Source organism: Carcharhinus amblyrhynchos, chromosome 31 (assembly GCF_965287045.1).
Source record: "Carcharhinus amblyrhynchos chromosome 31, sCarAmb.v2.hapA, whole genome shotgun sequence".
Lineage (NCBI taxonomy): Eukaryota > Metazoa > Chordata > Chondrichthyes > Carcharhiniformes > Carcharhinidae > Carcharhinus > Carcharhinus amblyrhynchos.
The window spans coordinates 7,331,502-7,350,488 of NC_137354.1; the positions used below are offsets into that span (position 1 = coordinate 7,331,502).

General features: G+C 45.8%; 1 protein-coding gene across 7 annotated transcripts in view; it reads right to left on the minus strand.

Moving 5' to 3' along the window:
* Positions 1-3,936: 3,936 nt before the first annotated feature.
* Positions 3,937-18,987, minus strand: part of LOC145360430 (ras-GEF domain-containing family member 1A-like) — a 201,344-nt gene continuing 186,293 nt past the window's right edge. For all 7 annotated transcript variants that reach the window (XM_080215637.1, XM_080215638.1, XM_080215636.1 and 4 more), the window contains 10 exons: positions 17,150-17,371; positions 16,237-16,311; positions 14,501-14,596; positions 13,475-13,577; positions 12,932-13,011; positions 9,377-9,472; positions 8,714-8,809; positions 8,481-8,604; positions 7,396-7,468; positions 3,937-4,953 (listed from right to left, as the gene is read on the minus strand). In XM_080215637.1, coding sequence (XP_080071763.1) covers positions 4,929-4,953; positions 7,396-7,468; positions 8,481-8,604; positions 8,714-8,809; positions 9,377-9,472; positions 12,932-13,011; positions 13,475-13,577; positions 14,501-14,596; positions 16,237-16,311; positions 17,150-17,371 — 990 coding nt within the window. In that variant the 3' untranslated portion in view covers positions 3,937-4,928. The remainder of the gene's footprint in view (positions 4,954-7,395; positions 7,469-8,480; positions 8,605-8,713; positions 8,810-9,376; positions 9,473-12,931; positions 13,012-13,474; positions 13,578-14,500; positions 14,597-16,236; positions 16,312-17,149; positions 17,372-18,987) is intronic.

The window sequence follows — 18,987 nt, forward strand, 5'->3', positions numbered from 1 at the left end:
TGCTGTAAACCTCTATGACTCGGGGAGAACGTGCAAACTCCACATAGTAACCCAAGCCAGGAATCGAGCCCAGGTCTCTGGCGCTGTGAGTCAGCAGTGCTAACCACTGTGCCACCATCCCATGTTGGTTTGTAAATGTGAGCTTTAATTGTTGAATGTTACTATGCTGTTTTGCCTTTGTTGGCACTTGCGTTTACGTTAATTTTCAAGTGTTAAATTGGGGTCATGTTGGAAAGTAATTTGGGAAGCATTGCCCTAAGCTCTGGAAATCACTTCCGGAACCTCCGTCTGATCCCTGTCTCTGTAATCTGCCTTAAAGCCTGTTCATTTGGCCACCTGTCCTGCCATCCCTTTAAATGACTCGGTGTCAAAAAGGTCAGCTGGAATATACCAGCTGTTCTCGCTAGCGGGATCTCCTGCCGACAGTAACCCCCACTGTGGCTTTTCTGGTGGTGGGTGGTGCATAGAACAGGAAACTCCATTGGCAGCAGCAGGATCAGAAGGTTCTGTTGCTGACCAATGTCGAGCTGCCTCTGCTACCATAAAACATAACACGGCGGGGGTGGAGGGGGAATCCCGTCTGTTGTTTGGTAATGCTCTGGTGAAGGTGCGAAATAAATGTAAGTTGTTCCTTGTGAGCACAGGACAAGATCCGGGCTTTATAATGATTAGAATCATAGAATCCTACGGTGCAGAAGGAGCCGTTCGGCCCATTAATTCTGCACCAGCCACACAGATTGTATTTGATCTCTACAATATAGTTGGTAATTTCTGTTGTGTTGGCAAGTGTGATTTGTCTTTTGATCCCAGGGGTGGAATTTCCCCGTCCTGCCGGCCACGGGAATCGTAACGGGCAGGACACGGACCGTGCAAAGGTCTGTTGACCTCGGGTGGGATTTTCCGACTTTGGAGCGAGCATGGCCGGAAAATCCTTCCCCTTGTCTGTTCCAGCGGATGGGAACAAACAGTTTTTTAAAAAAAAATTTGCTTCTTTTAGCGAGGCAAGACCCGTCATGAAGTGAAGAACCTTCCACTTCTAGCCTCCCTCTCCCAAGACAGAAACATCGCCTATTCCCGGACACCCGGGCCAGGATTCTCCGACCTCGCCCGCAAGGCTGGGATTATCCAGCCCCGCCGCTGTGAGTGAGCGCCAAAATTCTCCATCCTCGCTGGCAAGAGAAACATGCGTAATTGGAGAATTCCAGCCCAAGCCTTTTTTTTGATGACGGGGGAACATTTGTGATCTGAGCAAAGAGAGATTTGAAACCACATGCGGAAGCAGGTAAGATTTTCACATAATTTATTTTCTGCAGTTGTTTCTTTATAAAAACCAACAATTTAAACATTGAGAGTGGAGTACGACACATTCAGTGCTTCTAGACAAGTAAACCCTTTAGAGAAGGAAAAAAATAAAAGAAATGCTGATAAGTCTTTTCCTCACTTGGGAAAAATGTTTCCCAAGCAAGAAAGTGAAGTGGGGTTGGGGGAGTGGGGTGGGAGTGTGTTTATTTTTAAGGGGCGGTGGGACATATATAGATTTACTCCCCTTTTTACATTGCATTAAATTCTAGAACAGAACAGATTCCAGAACAGAACCCGTGAAAACTATCCCATGCAAACCAGGCAGAAACGCTGCTGGATTTAAGGCTAGCAGTCCACATTTTCACAAAATTCATTCTCAGATAAGATTGTTACCGTGTACAAAACATGCTCAACAACTGTTGCGTTTCAGTGCCGCTAACATTTTGTTGGTTATTTTTTTCCGCGTAATTTCTTTTTCAGTTTGGCCAATTGAAATTTCAGAAAATGACTCGAGGGTTTTTATTTTCTGAAATCTGTTCTTGCTCTCGTCTGCCTGCGGGTATCTGCTTGGGGGGGGTGGGGTGGACGGAAAGGGTCGGGGTGGGTGTGTTGGTGGTGTGTGGTAGTGGGGTAGGTCAATAAATCCAGAATAAAGCAACCCTTCCTCGCATGGGAAAAGGCTCTGGTTACTTTCAGTCAGGTGTACATATCTTGCAGGCAGATACTTGGAAGTCCTGCAGACTGCATTACTGAGGTGTGCGCTGCTGGTAAGTGCTCCAAGAAAAATCAGAAATAATGCGATTGTTCAGAATGTTAACAAATGATGATCTTCTGAGGGGAGGCGTTCCTGCTTTCAGATGTGTAACTAAAACGTAACCCCATTTATAAAATAAACAACTTCTTTCTACACAGCCCCCTGGAGAAATGTTTCTTTAAGGATATACTCAGCACAACTGTTCCTTAAATGAAAGATAGTTAGCAGGGTGGGGTGAGCAAGGAGGCACTTCTAACAACTTTTAACGGCTCGTCCATTTCTTTCAGTCATCTCACTTTAAATGCAACGAGATGGGCAGGTACCTCCACTGTGGTGGGCAGAATGGCCTCCTGTGCACACAGCTCTAGGCGATGATAATGTATCTCAATGCTAATTTATTTGCTGTCCATTGTGTACAAATCCAATGAGATGTTTCAGGGAAGGAAATTATAGATTAAGATAGGAATTAGGAGCAGAAGGAGGTAATTTGAGCCTGCTCTGCCATTCAATCAGATCATGGCTGATCTCTCCCTGGTTTCAAATCCACCTCCCCTCTTGTTCTCTATATCCCTTTTAATCCGTTTATTTTTATCAAAAATATATCTATCTCCTCCTTTAAACCATTTAATGATTACCAGATTTGCTGAGTTTGTTTTTTTTGGGGGAATTATAAGGATTGATGTTGAGGTTTTCTTCTGGTTGTTGGACATCAGTCAGCTTGATTGGTAATTCACAGGCCGTTTTGTAATACTCCACGCCACCTCCCCCCCCCCCCCCCACCGTGAATCACCCAGAATGTTCTAGCATTCCATCGTTAAACTTTCTTAAAGAATTGTTCAGCATAGATTCTGACTCTCCTATCCCTCACTGGGTGATACTCTCAACTTGAGTAACTACACCTCGGAAAACTCCTCAAAATGCACCCACTTTAGTCCAAGGTATTAGATGAAAAAGCATTGGCAGTGCCCAGGGGCATTGTGATGTTAACTTGAGATATGGTGTCCCTTATTTGGGTAAAGCCATCTGTTGCTTTAATAAAGTCATGATGGATTGGGCAAACTGCTCACAGGATGGGCTTGGATCAAAGTTCCTCAGCTCCTGCTTCAACTCAAACCTATTGTCTCCATCTACAGCATCCAGCTCCAATGTCCTGTATTCAATCCTTGCAGGCTATCCACGCTGTCTACCAGCTTCTGTACTAAGAGCATTTATCGATACTGGGCCAGAAAGTATCTCCAGGTATTGTTCTGGAGTTAGTCTAGCCATCTTGTTAAAGTTGCCCCCACAACTTGTCCAGCTGGTGTCCATAATGCTCATCCCACCATGACCTTGAACACAGGATTAGGCTACTTGGTCCCCCTAACCCTTCCCACAGACACATGCACAGTATCCCTGACAATCTTGCAATGTTTCTTTATTCTGCATTAGTGGAGGGGAAGGGAGGTCTATCACCTAAGATATTGTGTGGAGATGCTGGTGTTGGACTGAGATAGGCACAGTAAGTAGTCTCAACAGGAGATTAGAGCATTCCGAAAACGTGTGCTACCAAATAAACCTGTTGGATTTTAACCTGGTGTTGTGAGACTACTTACTGTACTTAAGATGTTGTTTCTTTCAAAGAAAGATTCTGCACACAATGGCCAAATTGGGAACCGAAACACCTTTGAACAGAAAAATGCTGGAAATTCTAAGCAGGTCTGACAGCATCTGTGAGCCAATGTTTCACATCTAGCCCTGACAAAGGGTCATCTGGACTCAATGTTGTCTCTATTTTCTCTCCACAGATGCTGTAAGACCCGCTGAGATTTTCCAGTATTTTTCTGCTTTTTCCAGCATCTGCAGTATTTTGCTTTTATTTAACAAAAAAAGCAACTTATTTCAATTTTCTTGCACTGTTTAATTATGTTTTGTTTTAAGCTGTGTGAGTGGGTTCTGTTGGAACAGCAGCAACACGCACGCGCTGCAGTAAGGCAGGCTACGGGACTCCTTAGTCTTTCGGAGGGTCCGTTCCGCAGGCTATGTAGTGAAACAATGCAGTGTTCCTTTCATTCTTGTCAGTGCCTAAAGTGCCTGTATCCTGAGCAAACAAACAAAAAAGTTCTCCACTCCAATGGAAGAGTGAAAAGGTGACTTATAGAACACAACACACACAATCTGCACACCCTTGTTAGGGCAGAAGAGCTGCACCAATCCAATAGGTCACGTCATGGTCATTCCATAAGCTGCGATGTAAAACCACCAGGATACATCCCATGGTGCACAGAGATCCTCCTTTCTCATGGAAAATCAGGCCTGTGTAAACTCTGCCAATATGCCCCCTTCCTTATCCCCCCAACCCCACTCCATTAGATAGCAAGATTCTGGTGCAACATAGAGTCCCTTCAATTCTCTTTATACCCGTAACTAACTCTCTCTCTCTCACAGAAGCAGCAAGTTATCACAAAACAAAGAATGAATTGACAGTAGTAGGAATTTCTCACAGGCTGCCATTGTCCTATTTATTTTCTACTGGTTTCCATAGAGATAGCAGCTGGGGGTTTCCCATGATGCTTTTCTTCATTACAGGGTCCTGCCCTATGGCAAAAGTCATTCTTCTGCCTTCACTTTTGTCTTCCATTTATGTTACAAGTCAAAGCACAAAGTCTGCTGTAAAAGGCGTTTTAATAGACATATCCCAGCCAGTGGGACCAAAGCCCCATCAGTCGGCCTCTTTCTCTCTCTCTGTACAGTCACGATCCGAGTCCGAATCAAAACCAAAATTTACAAATCTAAAGCAACAATGACCATGCCAAGTCTCTTTCCATCTGGTTGGAGCTAAAGTCTTTCGCAGTGCAAATGATTCGCAGGGTCGAGTGTGTACGACGTGATTCCTTCACGCCCTGTTCAACAGTGTTGCCCTGTTAAGAGAGAGAGAGAGAGAACAAGGAATATGTTAGAATTCTTACTCTGAGCAAGTCGTTGAAAGAGATATTTTGCGTGTTGGCTTGATAGCAATCCCACCCCAACTCCAAGATAGAAAGGGAACTCTGCAGGATTCATTGCACAAATTATTGAAGTTCTAGCTACCTGTTCAGGTCATTATTCAAAGACTGTATGAATCAGAATCCCTACAGTGTAGAGGGAGGCCTTTTGGCCCATCGAGTGCACTGACAATAATCCTGCCCAGGCCCTGTCCCTTTAACCCCACATATTTACTCTGCTAATCCCCCTGACATTAAGGGGCAATTTAGCATAGCCAATTGACCTAACCAGCACATCTTTGGTCTGTGGAAGGAATCCAGAGCAGCTGGAGGAAACCCAGGCAGACACAGGGAGAATGTGCAAACACCACAAAGACAGTGACCAGAATGGAGCCTGAGGCAAACAGGCAGCACAGTGGTTAGCAGTCCACACAATTCCAGGGACCTGGGTTTGATTCCCAGCTTGGGTCACTGTCTGTGTAGAATTTGCACATTCGCCTCGTGTCTGCATGATTGACCATGCAAAATTGTCCCTTAGTGCGCTAGGATGTGTATGTTAGCTGGGTAAATATGTGAGGTTTCAGGGACTGGGCCTGGGTGGGATAGTTGTCGGTGCAGACTTTATGGGCTGAATAGCCTTCTTCTGCACTGTAGGGATTCTATGAACAGTGTTAACCACTATGCCACGATGTGATGAACTCCTTTGGCTGTTCAAATTGACTGGTCATTTATATTTTCCAATGTTAAACCTCCACAGACATTGCAGTTTGTTACATGGGAAGACTTAACAAAAGGAATGAAAGTTGCCAAAGTCCTAGATGACTGCAGGTTACTCTCGCCTAAAGAGAGAGGGAGAAATGTCTGGTGGCGATTTAACCTGAGGATCACCACACCTCAGGCAAGGGGTAAGTGGAGAAGTCAGGGGATTGAACGCGTGCTGTTGATGTTCCTCTGCATCGCAAACCATCTGTCCAGCCAACTGAGGAGCTAACTGACCCCCAGAGGACTCAATACCAATCCAGTGAGTGCAAGTCTTTATTTGCATCTCATCTCATCTCTCAGCAAAGAATCTCGATATATCATGAATCACTGAGGTACAGTGGCTGCTCTGTCAACTAAGACAGCAGCTTAACAGAACTAAATGACCACTTAAACAACAGTCAATGTAATAGTAAGGAAGGGACAGAGAAAAATGAACAAAAACTGGTATTTATATAATGCCCCAATGTCTATATGTTTGTAGGTGAATCTGTAACTTGCAAGGGCTAATATCTAGCAAGTTGTGCCAGTCCTCCAGGGTGCGCAAGTCTCCTGTTATGTCCAGGTCGATGTTTACAGCCAATGATGCACTTTCGAGATGCAGTCACTGTCGTAATACAAGAAATTGGCTGCAGCCAACATGCACACAGCAAGCTCCCACAAACAGCAATGTGGTAGCGACCAGATTGGGGATTAAATGTATTGGGCACAATCTCACTGGCTCACCAGATCGGTTCGATATCTGTGGGTGTGGGGGTGCATGACAGACCTCCCAGCTCACTCATTGTGTACAAAGTATACTGGGAGATCAGAGTGCCTGCGCAATGGCACTCCTTGAACTCAGCAGCCAGCCTTGCAGGTAGGCTGAGAGCCTCCCCCTACCCCACATCCACTGGCGGGAATTGCATTAAGGCTTTTGTTTTGCAGAGTGCTGTAAATTCCCATAATCTATCTTCCTGAAAAAATCTGCCGAGAGAACTTCTTGTTTCCTCACCCGTTTTACACTTAGAATTCTTTTGAGGAGGTTCCATTCGAGAATGGGTCCAGCCATGTTTTAGCCATTACTCAGTTTATTTCCTGATTATAGTCGATAAACCAAGTCCCCTTGCTGGTTTGATTGCCAAATTAATTTGATCTGTTTAAATTGACCTTAGATTAAAAACTTGAGCCTCCCTGGCCATGCTTTTGAGGCTAAATTGTTTTTTTTTAAAAATTCATTCATGGGCATGGGTGTTGCTGGCTGGCCAGCATTTATTGCCCATCCCTAGTTGCCCTGTTAAGGCAGTTGAGAGTCAACACATTGCTGTGGCTCTGGAGTCAGAGATCAAAACAGGTAAGGACGGCAGATTTCCTTCCTTAAAGGACATTAGTGAACCAGATGGGTTTTTCCAACAATTGGCAATGGTTTAATGGTCATCAGTAGATTCTTAATTCCAGATATTTTTAATTGAATTCAAATTCCACCATCTGCTGTGGCAGGATTCGAACCCAGGTCCCCAGAACATTAGCTGAGTTTCTGGATTAATAGTCTAGCGATTACACCACTAAGCCATTGCCTCTGCGTTCTTGGCATCATCAATATGCTGCAAGAATTAAGATGTACTTGGAAGGGATCAGTACCTGAGTGACTTCCAGCTGTCTTTCTCCATATGATTCTCTGGCCCCTCGCTCTCAAATGAAGCCAAGAAAAGTGCTAGAGAGAGAGAAATTTAGAGATCAGTGTTCTCAATCCACCAATCCAAATCACAGACAGTTTATTCTTGCAATTTGTAAAGAGCTGGTAAAAAAAAATATATCGGCATGTAACCCGACAGGAGGAGCAGCAGGTAATTAAGGCGGCAAATGGAATTTTGTCTTTCATTTCTAGAGGGATGGAATTTAAAAACAGTGAGATTATGTTACAGCTGTATAAAGGTGCTGGTGAGGTCACACCTGGAATACTGTGTACAGTTTTAGTCTCCTTACTTGAGAAAGGATATACTGACACTGGAGGGGGTGCAGACGAGATTTACTAGGTTGATTCCAGCGTTGAGAGGGTTGGCTTTTGAGGAGGGACTGAGTAGACTGGGGCTATACTCATTGGAATTCAGAAGAATGAGGGGAGATCTTATAGGAACATGTAAAATTATGAAGGGAATAGATAAAGTAGAAGCAGGGAGGTTGTTTCCACTGGGGGCTGAAACTAGAACTAGGGGCATGGCCTCAAAATAAGGGGGAGCAGATTTAGGACCGAGTTGGGGAGGAACTTCTTCACACAAAGGGTTGTGAATCTGTGGAATTCCCTGCCCAGTGAAACAGCTGAGGCTACCTTATTGAATATTTTAAGGCAAGTATAGATAGATTTTTGAACAATAAAGGAATTAAGGGTTATGATGAGCGAGTGTGTAGGTGGAGTTGAGTCCACAAAAAGATCAGTTAGCGGAGCAAGCTCGAGGGGCCAGATGGCCTACTCTGCTCCGAGTTCTTATGTTCTAGGAGTTGATGTTCTCTTTCAGTAAGTGCTGATTTCCATGGCCGTGCTTGTTTGAGCAGGCACAGAGGTTAAAAAAATGACTCCACAGGCATTAGAGCAAGGCCACAGTCTGCATACTTCAAGCACACATAAAATGACATCTGTAGCACCGAAAATATGGGTGCGGTGGAGCTGGACTTTGCAGCCTGGGGACAAGTGGCCAAACTCCAGCTCAGTAACGTGGGGAACTCACCTTCTTCTGTGTAGACAGGGGCCGTCAGGAGATAGTTTTTGATCTTCTTGTCCTTCTCGAAGGGACACTCAACTTGCTTCCACATCATGAACTCATTGATCTGTTTGGCGATTTCCCAGAATTTCTGCGGAGACAGAGAGAACGATTAAAACTGGGATACTTTCCCCTCTCGGCAGAGGAACCAGGAAGTGGCTCGTGGGTTTGTGAGGTACGTCGCTGCCAGATCCACTTACCTTAAAGTTAATCTGTCCATTCGCCAGCCTGTTTGCATGAATTTTGTTCAGAAAGTAGATGTCTTTAATGAAGAGATTGAACACTGGAATGACAATCTGAAAGAGAAGACCATTTGACTATTTATTCCCTCAAGTTACTGAGTCAGAAATGGCTCCTTTAATTGAAAGGAAATTTATAAAAGCAAATGGTGACACTTTATTCTGTCATCTCATATTCACCTTAACTTAGTCGTCACATCCATGACAACTCACTTTAAAAGTCACAGAATCTCAAGTGCAAAAGGACGCATTCAGCCCATCAAGGCTGAAATGACAATGATTCCTGATGCCTTAACGGCATATGTTTAACCTGATAATTCCCCTGATATTAAGGGGCAATTTAACATGGCCAATCCACCAAACCTGCACATTTTTGGACTGGGAGGAAACCCATGCAGACACAGGGAGAATGTGCAAAATTCTCACAGTTACCCCCAAGGTGGGAATCGAACCCGAGCTCCCTGGAGCTGTAGGGCAGCACTGCTAAACATGATAGTGCCAGGGGATCTAGTAACTCTCACCTCAACGAGAGGAAGAGACAATATGGAGCCCTGACTGCACCCTCTTGACAGAGAGTTAGATGCAATACTCCAGCAATTATGTCCACTCTAATGAATTGCTTACCTTCTCCCGATTGCTGTGTGCTGTCTGGGATCTCTGGACTGCCCCCTGAAGTGCTGTTCTATAGTGAGAGAAGTTGCTGGAGGGGTCCATGTGATTCTATTCAATGAAACACAGAAAAAAAAAATTGCTATTGAGTTAGAAGTTATCTCAGAACAAAGAAAAATAAAAGCCATGATGCCTGTCTAAACTAAAGCCATATGTACTTAAAGTCCATTCCCATTTTATTCATCTATTTATCTAAATGCAAATGCCACTATTGTATCTGCTCCCACCACCTTCCCGTGCAGTGCGCTGCAGACATTCGCCACCCTGTAAAAAAAAAGCTTGCCTCACACATTTCCTCTAAAAACTTTTCCCCACGCCCCTTAAACCTATGTCCCCTGGTACTTGACTTCTCTACCCTAGGAAAGAGCATTGATTATCCACTCTCCCCATGCCTCTCAATCTTGTAAACCTCCATCAGGTCGCCCCCTCAACCTCCGTCATTCCAGTGAGAACAAACCGAGTTTCTCCAACCTGTTCTTGTAGCTAATACCCTCCAGATCAGGCAATATCCTGATTAACTTCTTCTGTGCCCTCTCCAAAGCATCTACATCCTCCTGGTAATGTGGTGACCAGAATTGTACACAACATTCCAAATGAGGCCTAACCGAGGTTCTGATCTCAGGATCGAATATCTTGTTTTCCCCAAAGTGGCAGTGAAGGGTTTTTTTTTAAACACACACCTCCACTTGTGGGAAGCAGAGGGAGAGATGGTTACTCAGACACACAAACCTGAGAATATTTTAGGAGCAAATAAAGAGAAATTGTTTGCAGTGGCAGCAAAATCAGTAACCCAAGGTCACAAATTTCAATTGGCAAGAGGAATTCTTTTAAAAACAATGTGTTGCAATGATTTGGAATGCCCTGGCTGAAAGGACAGTGGATGCAGATCCAACAACACCATTCAAACAGGAGTTGTGAAGTGATAGTGGCACAAAAGGTGGCTATTTGGTCCACTGAGTCTATGCCCGCTCTCTGTAGAATAAACAAATCAGTCCCATTCCACCATCCTCATAGGCAGTGAGTTCATTACCTCTTCTTGTGTAAAAAATAAAGTTCTTCCTCACATATCTCTTAGATGTATACATGAGAAATATTTAGGTATTCAGCTGTCCCCTGAAGTGTTGCAACAGGGCACCAATGAAGTGGAATTAATTGGAGAACTCTACCAAAGAGTTTGCACAGGCTCAATGGGCTGAATGGCCTCCTTGCTGTGAAATCCTGTGAATGGTGCTCCAATGGGCCTGTTTATTCAGAGGGAAGTTCCATCATGCACAGTCGTGGTATCCCTACGCAGTGCAAGGACAACAATCCCACTCACAGCCTATTCCTGTAACCCCACATCTTAATCCTACTAATTCCCCTGACACTAAGGGGCATGGCCAGTCAACCTAACCCGCACATCTTTGGACTGTGGGAGGAAACCGGAGCACCTGGAGGAGACCCACGCAGACACGGGGAGAACGTGCAAACTCCACACAGACAGTGACCTGAGGGCAGAATTGAACCCGGTTCCCTGGCGCTGAGAGGCAGCAGTGCTAACCACTGTGCCACCATGTGTACTGGATATTAACATGAAGGAGACAGCAGGGCAGGGACAAAAGCAACATTAGTGGGTCGGATCTTGGAGTAGTGCAGTGGCAACATCAGCATATGCTTGTATCGTTTCATGGGAGGCACTGACTCATTTAAAACAGGTCGCTGCATTTCTTAAAACAGCAGAGAGGCATTTCACGCAAACCTGTTCATGCTAAAATGATTTCCGCCCAGAGTGATTTTAGCGAGCCTCACAGCCAAATGGATGAACAAACCCGACAACAATCAGCATTTTGAGGCTACGCAGATCAGCCGACTGCGCATTCAGGACACATCCAAACCAGACATTCTCATGCGTGGTTTAACAATGAGCACCCAGTGGTGTGGTTGAGCAGAACTCGTGTGGCTGCGTGCAGAGAGATCGCATTTCTGTACTTGAAGTGTAAATCCTAGACCCTTCTCTGGGGTAGGGACCCTCCAACCAAAGGCCTGCCACAGGGTGGTGCTCTAGTCACAGAGCAGTTGAAGGGGAAGGCGGAACGTTGACCCAAAGTTCAACAAACCTCGCACTCTCGTCCCTTACGCACCTTGGCAATCCTGAGAAACTAACCCTTTCCTCCTTGCATTTCCAGGCATTCCCTGGCCAGTCTGTTTCAATCCAGATCTTAAAACTATCCCGCTCACCTTCCCACTTCCTGATAGGAGTTTATAAAAGTATAAGGGGTATAGATAGGGTGAACAGTTGGAAGCTTTTTCCCCAGGGCAAAAACGACCATTACAAGGGGGCACAAGTTCAAGATATAGGGTGGAGTGGGGTGTGAAGATTCAGTGGAGATGTTTGTGGGGGGGTAGTCTTTTTTAATATACAGGTGGTGGTGGGGGCCTGGATGCACTGCCAAGTGAGGTTGCTGAGGCAGATACGTTAGCCACATTCAAGACTTATCTTGGAAGGCATATGAACAAATGGGGAATAGAGGGCTAAGTGGTTTAGGTAGTTAAACGTGGTAGGTGCAAGCTTGGAGGGCCAAAGGGCCTGTTCCTGTGCTGTATTGTTCTTAGCTTTTTTTAAAACAATATTCTTTTATGGTTGGCAAGGCCAGCATTTATTGCCCGTCCCTAACTGGCCTTCAGAAGGTGGTGCTGAGCTTCAGCCAGTGTTTTCTGCTGGGAGTTTATTCTTTACATCAACTAGCTGGTCAGGATATAAGAAAGAGCCTTTACAACAGTGGCTGAAGCATCCTAAACAACACCAAACCGCATAGCATGAACTTCCAATCAGAAGGAATTCGAGTGGTCTCACCTTTTGTTATTATGCAATTAGAGTCAGAGAGATACACAGCACGGAAACAGGCCCTTCGGCCCAACTCCCCCATGCTGACCAGGTTTCCTAAACTGAGCTAGCCCCCATTTGCCTGCATTTGGCCCATATCCCTCTAAACCTTTCCCATCCATGTACTTGTCCAAATGTCTTTTAAATGTTGTAACTGTACCCACCTCTACCACCTCCTCTGGCAGCTCATTCCATACACGCACCACCCTCTGTGTGAAAAAGTTGCCCCTCAGGTCCCTTTTAAATCTTTCCCCTCTCACCTTAAACTTATTCCCTCCAGTTTTCCCCTACCCTGGGGAAAGAACCTCGGCTATTCACCTTATTTATGCCCCCTCATGGTTTGATAAAACTCTATAAAGGTCATTCTCCTAAGCTCCAGAGAAAAAAAAAGTCCCAGCCTATCCCACCTCTCCTTATAATTCAAACTTTCCAGTCCCAGTAACATCTTGTAAATTTTTTTTGCAGCCTTTCTAGTTTAACAACATCCTTCCTATAGCAGGGTGACCAGAATTGTATGCAGTACTCCAAATAATGGATGAAACAGCAAGCTGATCCAGAGAGGGTGTGGGTATCATGGAAATACCATCCCGTCGGAATCAATGTCTACAAATATCATCCCCTCGGAATCAGTGTCCACACTCACTTACTTCCAAAACTTCAAATTTTGCCTTCTTAACTTTGGACCAAGTTTTTTTCAGTCTGGCAACGGGACTCAGATTCATTCCAGCTGCAAGGAGAGAGAGAGAGAGCGAGCAGTTAAGTACCTTTAGTACAGGAACTGATTGAGTATAAAAAGTCATTACCTCTCAGAGCGCAATGATTGGGAGAGATTCTCTCCTTATTTCAGCTTGTATTTGTATAGTGCCTTTAACAAAGCACAAACAACTGACAGAACTTCACACACAAAGTGTAACACCGAGCTCACGTAAGGGGATAGTAGGACAGGTGACCAAAAGCTTAGTCAAAGAAGTAGGTATTAAGGAGCATGTCGAAAGAAAGAGCGGAAGGGAGGATGAGAAGGAGAAATAGTTAAGAGAGGGAGGAATGACGACGGGGAGAAAAAGAGAGACAGAGAGGGGTTCGGGGAGGGAGTTTCAGAATTCTGCCTCTTGGCAGCTGAGTTTTGGCTGCCAGCAGCAAGGCATTGAAAATCAGAGGTGCGCTGAGATCTCGAGAGAGAGGATACTTACAGATGATGGCCATTAGGGAGTTGAAGTTGCCGATGTTAAAACATTCCCTCGCCACGTCAATGAAAAACTCCACCATCCGGGTCCTCTGTTTCTTCTTACCAACCTGTAGGTTAGAAAACGGTCGCTCTGTCACATTGGTACCAGGGCAGGAGGAGAGGTCAGACTGGTCTGCCGCACAATCAGAACCCATCTCCGCTCCCCACTAATAACTCATCAAGAAATACGTGGGGTTACAGAGATAAGACGGGGGAGGGAGGGAGGGGGAGGTGGGGTGGCTGGGTAAGATGCTGTGTTCCAGAGTCAGTGCAGACTCAGTGGGCCAAATGCCTCTTTCACACTTAAGGGATTCAATGATAAATATATTGGATGCTTGATGGCCAACGCAGACATGATGGGCTGAAGGGCCTCCTTCCATGCTGCAAAACCCTATTGCCTTCACATTGGTGGTTAGTGCTGTTGCTTCACAACGCCAGGGACCTGGGTTCGATTCCTGGCTCGGGTCACCGTCTGTATGGAGTTTGCACATTCTCCCCATGTCGGCGTGGGTTTCCTCCAGGTGCTCCGGTTTCCTCCCACAGTCCAAACATATGCAGGTTGTTCCTTAGGTGTCCCAAGGTTAGGGGAATTAGCGTGGTAAATATGTGGGTAACAGAGATAAGGTAAGATGCTCTGTCAGAGAGTTGGTGCAGGCTCGATGGGCCGAACCTGTAGGAATTCTAACAGCAAAGGGCACACACTGCCTGATAGACAACTTAACCGGGGAGGAGGGGGGGGGGGGGAATAAATTAAAAATCAAAGCAACATAACAGGCTGACTGCGGGACAGTTGCAGCAGATCCCCAGAGTGAGTTACTTTAGAGTGTCTGCAGTGATTCACCGACTAGCAAGCTCTCTCCCCGCGGCTCCAACCCACAGGAGGTGGGAACCGAGGGGACTGGAACACTAATATGACTGACGCATCGCAGCAATGGCAGCTGAGGTGACTAATCGCTTGCCAGGAGCGAGAGAGTCACCCCCATTAACTTACCCTGCATATCTCTGTCGCGACCAGAGAGCTGAGCCGATTAAACCAGTTGTCGCACGCTTCCAAGTTACACGTCTTTTTGATGTCGCTGCGACAGCTCTGGAGTGGGGGGGGGGGAGGGGGGGTTGGGGAAGAAACAGAAAGAGAGAAAGAAAAAAAGTCAAGACATTTCCCCAGCAGCCAAAACGTGAGGACTTTGATAAATTATTCTCTGCTCGCCCTTCTCCCCCACTCGCTGCCCCTCCCGATGTATTTGGAGGGTGGTTAATGCGGTGTGGGTAACTTGCGGTTTAGGATTTCTCACCTCCTCCTTCCAGCTGTTTTGCCGAGTCTCCAGGACGATTAAATCCCTGAGCGTCACTCTTGTCAAAAAGTGGTGCGCGCTGGGGGTAAGTGTGTGGGGGTGGGCGACGCCTGAACAACTGCAGCTTCAGAAATGTTTTAAGCCTCTGAGGCCACCAGCTGTGAAATGTCAAGGCTGAGGCACGTTGGAAGTGTCTGTCTGAAATCTCCGGCCCACTGTACTGTCAGCATCGTGTTTAAAAAAAAAAAGAAGTCGACAAAAACGACACAGTAAATCGTCTCACAACACCAGGTTAAAGTCAACAGGTTTATTTGGTAGCACAAGCTTTCGGAGTGCTGCTCCCGACACTCATCTGATGAAGGAGCAGCGCCCCAAAAGCTCGTGCTACCAAATAAACCTGTTGGACTTTAACCTGTTGTTGTGAGACTACTTACTGTGCTTGTCACAGTCCAACACCAACTCCACATCATGACAAAATGACACTTCACTGTGCAATCTCCTGATTAGCGGTGTACCCAGCAGCTTATTAGAAAAACACTGCACTCCATTTGGACCAAATTCTTACACTTGGGAGGGGGTGGGGTGGGAAGGTTGGTCTTACAACACAGTGGGCAATGCCGCTACCTCTGGGTTCGGGTTCCCCTTCGCGATTTGATGGCCATGAAAGGTGCGCTCACAATGCACCTAAACAGTTTGATTATCAGCCTGTAAATCCTTCCAATACACCTGGTGGCAGGCTGGTAAAGAGCAGGAGAGTTTCCCAATCAGCCACACCGCAGGAAGCAATGGCAAACCACTGCTGTACTTTGCTGAGCATCATCGTGCACCAATCCAATGGTAGTTTTAGTTTATTTACGAGTGTCACACGTAGGCTTACATTAACACTGCAATGAAGTTACTGCACCTGTTCGGGTACACCGAGGGAGAATTTAGCACCTAATCTGCACATCTTTCAGACTGAGGAGAAACCGGAGCACCCGGAGGAAACCTCTGCAGACACAGGGAGAATGTGCACACTCCGCACAGACAGTGACCCAAGCCGGGAGTCGAAGCTGGGTCCTTGGCACTATGAGGCAGCAGTGCTAACCACTGCGCCATCGCGCTGCCCCCATGTAGTCTGTGGTCACCAGCACTGTCTTAGGGCGTGTATCTGAAGGAGACAGAGGAGGTGGTGGTGGGCATTAACATCTCTCCTTCTCCCATTACTAAAAGTGCCTCAGTGTGAAGTGTGCAACACCATCACACAACTGGTGTACAGCAACATGAGATGACACACACCCTCGCCACATACACACACTTCACTCTGAATATTCACATGAAGTAAATACTAATGACAGAAAATCGCTGATGTATACAGGATGAATTCCTGCTGTACATAGCTGACTGGTGAAGCTTAACAACAGAGAGAGGACACTGTAAAACTGCCCATCCCTACCTTGTGATTGTCCATTGAATCCATGTGGTTGAATATATGTACCAGTTCCTCAGGGGTGATGTGCGTTAACCGTTCCTGCAGACACCAAACAGACATTCATTGAGACGCAGTCACAGTAACAACTGTCAACTAACTTGCTTTGAGAAGTGTATTTGCCTCGTTTAACCTTGCACAATTTAAGCAGAAGCCTCGGAACTGAATCAGGGATACAAGTAATCCATCCTCAAGACGCAGTGTAGTAAAGTTTATGATGTAAAGGGTAGGAAAGGTCTTTCATCAGCCCTGCACATTCTAGATTATGAAGCGTTGAGATAAGGTAAATAGCAAGAGGTTGCTTTCATTGAGATGGTAATGGGAGGGCACAAATATCAGAAAAATCACAGAACCTATTCAAGGGATTAGAAAAAATAACCTTTGTACAAGAGGGGCTGGATTATCACATGGAATTCTCGACCCCACACTAGTTTTGAAAGGTTCCCTAAGATTCTTTCAAAACGGAATCAAGATAAACTGCTCTGAAAGATAAAGTCAGACAAGGATATTGGGACGGGTGGGATTCCAGCATGTGGTGATGATGGAGAAAACAGTCAAGGCAGACTCTACAGGCACAACCAACTGGTTTCCGCTGCTGTACTATAATGAGTCCCTGACCTCTAACTTCCTGTCATGTAGCTCCTTACTCCCCACTTGCTCGAGCGAGGGTCAGTACAGCCATCAGCCCTTGTAACTCAACCGTGGCAGCAACAGAACTGGCCTGAGGCCAGGATTATGAGGTTAAAGGGCTGTGAAGTGACAAGCCATCTGTACATGTCAACTTGCTATTGGTAACTAGAGTATTTGTGCATTTTGTTTTTAAAATAAAAAAAACGCTTCTTTTGGAGGCTCCGATACCCAAAAAAAAAAGTTCACCTACCATCTCGATATGGGTGAGCTGCTGGGCTAGGACACAGGGGTCATTGCAGACGCTCAGTATGTCCTTCTGACTGGACTGGGTCTTGGGCTTCAGGATGGTCTGCTTGTCCGTGACTGATGGCTTGATGATTTCCCGAGCTTCCTGGTACTGGCTGTGAGTCGAGAGGTTGCGGATCAGACTCTGGGTCATCTGACTGATGCTTTTCTTCACACTGGAACTTTCCTAAAAGGTGGGGGGAGAGATCCAAGAGGAAACACCGTCATCTGGTGAACAGGTGGAGACAGCGGGAGACCAGGCAAGGACACGATTGGAGCATGTAATGCATCAATAAACATTCCTGGATGTTCACAAAAAAAACCCCTAAAAGACACACAAGTACCACCTCAACTGTTGTGGCAGATATGCAACACAAACAAGTTTACATATCAAACACACTGTACATATGGTAAATAATAAAGTCTGCATGTTTTTAAATCAAAAATTTAGGTCATTAGCATTTTCTATAGTGTAGCAATGAAAGAGGCTTCTTCACAAACCACATTCTTTGAATTTTAAGTTTGCTTTGGACAGAAGGATCAAATCACGATTGACCCAAATGTAAAAATGAAGTTTTGAGTGTTGGAAAGCCCTTCAGCCCATCGATCACCTTGTTCCAGAATTCCAAACTTGCTGCTGCCCCATTCTATCATTCCACTATTTCTTAAAAGGAGTCACAGAATTGTACAAAAGTTTGCAAAAAAAAGGAGGCTGCTCGGCCCATCATGGGGCCACACGGTGGTGGCACAGTCGGTTAGCATTTCTGCTACACAGCGCCAGGGACTCGGTTTCAATTGCGGCCTCAGGTGTCTGTGTCGCATTTGCACGTTCTCCCCGTGTATGCATGGGTTTCCTCCGACACTCCAAAGATAAAGTCATATAGTCATAGATGTGCAGGTCAGGCGGATTGGCTTTGCTAAAATACGTTCCTTAGTGTCATGAAAACTAGCTAAGGTATACGCATAGGGTTATGGAGATAGGGCCTGGGTGGGATTGTTGTCGGTGCAGGCTCGATGAGCCGAATGGCCTCCTTCTGCACCACAGGGATTCTATAATTCTGCGCGGAATTCTCCAGCTGCACTGGTCTGAAAGCTGGAAACTCCCACCTGACATTTCACATTCTCCGCAACCCGCCTGCTAAAATTCCAGTGGTGGGCGGGATGGGAGAATTCCAGCCTCTACATCTACACTGGCTGAAGAAAGAGCCATCCAGCCTGATCCCGTTTTCCAGCGTTGGGTCCAAGGTGCAGATCCAGACATCTATGAAATGAGGATCTCTGCCTCTCCTACCCTTTGAGGTGGTGAGTTTCAGATCCCCACCACCCCTCTGGGGATGAAAATTATTTTCCTCATCTCCCCTCGGACCAATCATTTTAAGGCTATGCCCTCCCCCCAGTCACTCATCCCTCTGTTGTGTAAATAGGCCCTTCCCATCCACCCACAATGTTGTATATCTCAATCAAATCTCCCCTCAGCCTCCCCTATTCCAAGGAGGAAAATCCCAGCCTGTCCAATCTTTCCACTTAGCTGCAGCTTTCCAGTCCTGGGAACATCCTCGCGAATCTTGCCAGTGCCCACTCGAGCACATCCTGACTTCAACTTAATAAAGTTAATAAAACCCTTTTAATCAGGAATTAAACCTGAAAGGAAATTAGACATGGAGATATTTCTAACATGGCTGCAGAGTGAACTGGGTAACTATGACACTTGGGGTAGCGCACATTGGGAAAGACATACTGAAGTTAACATCAGTGCTGACATACTCTCACGGGCCATAATCTAAGTTCATGCTACACTTCAGG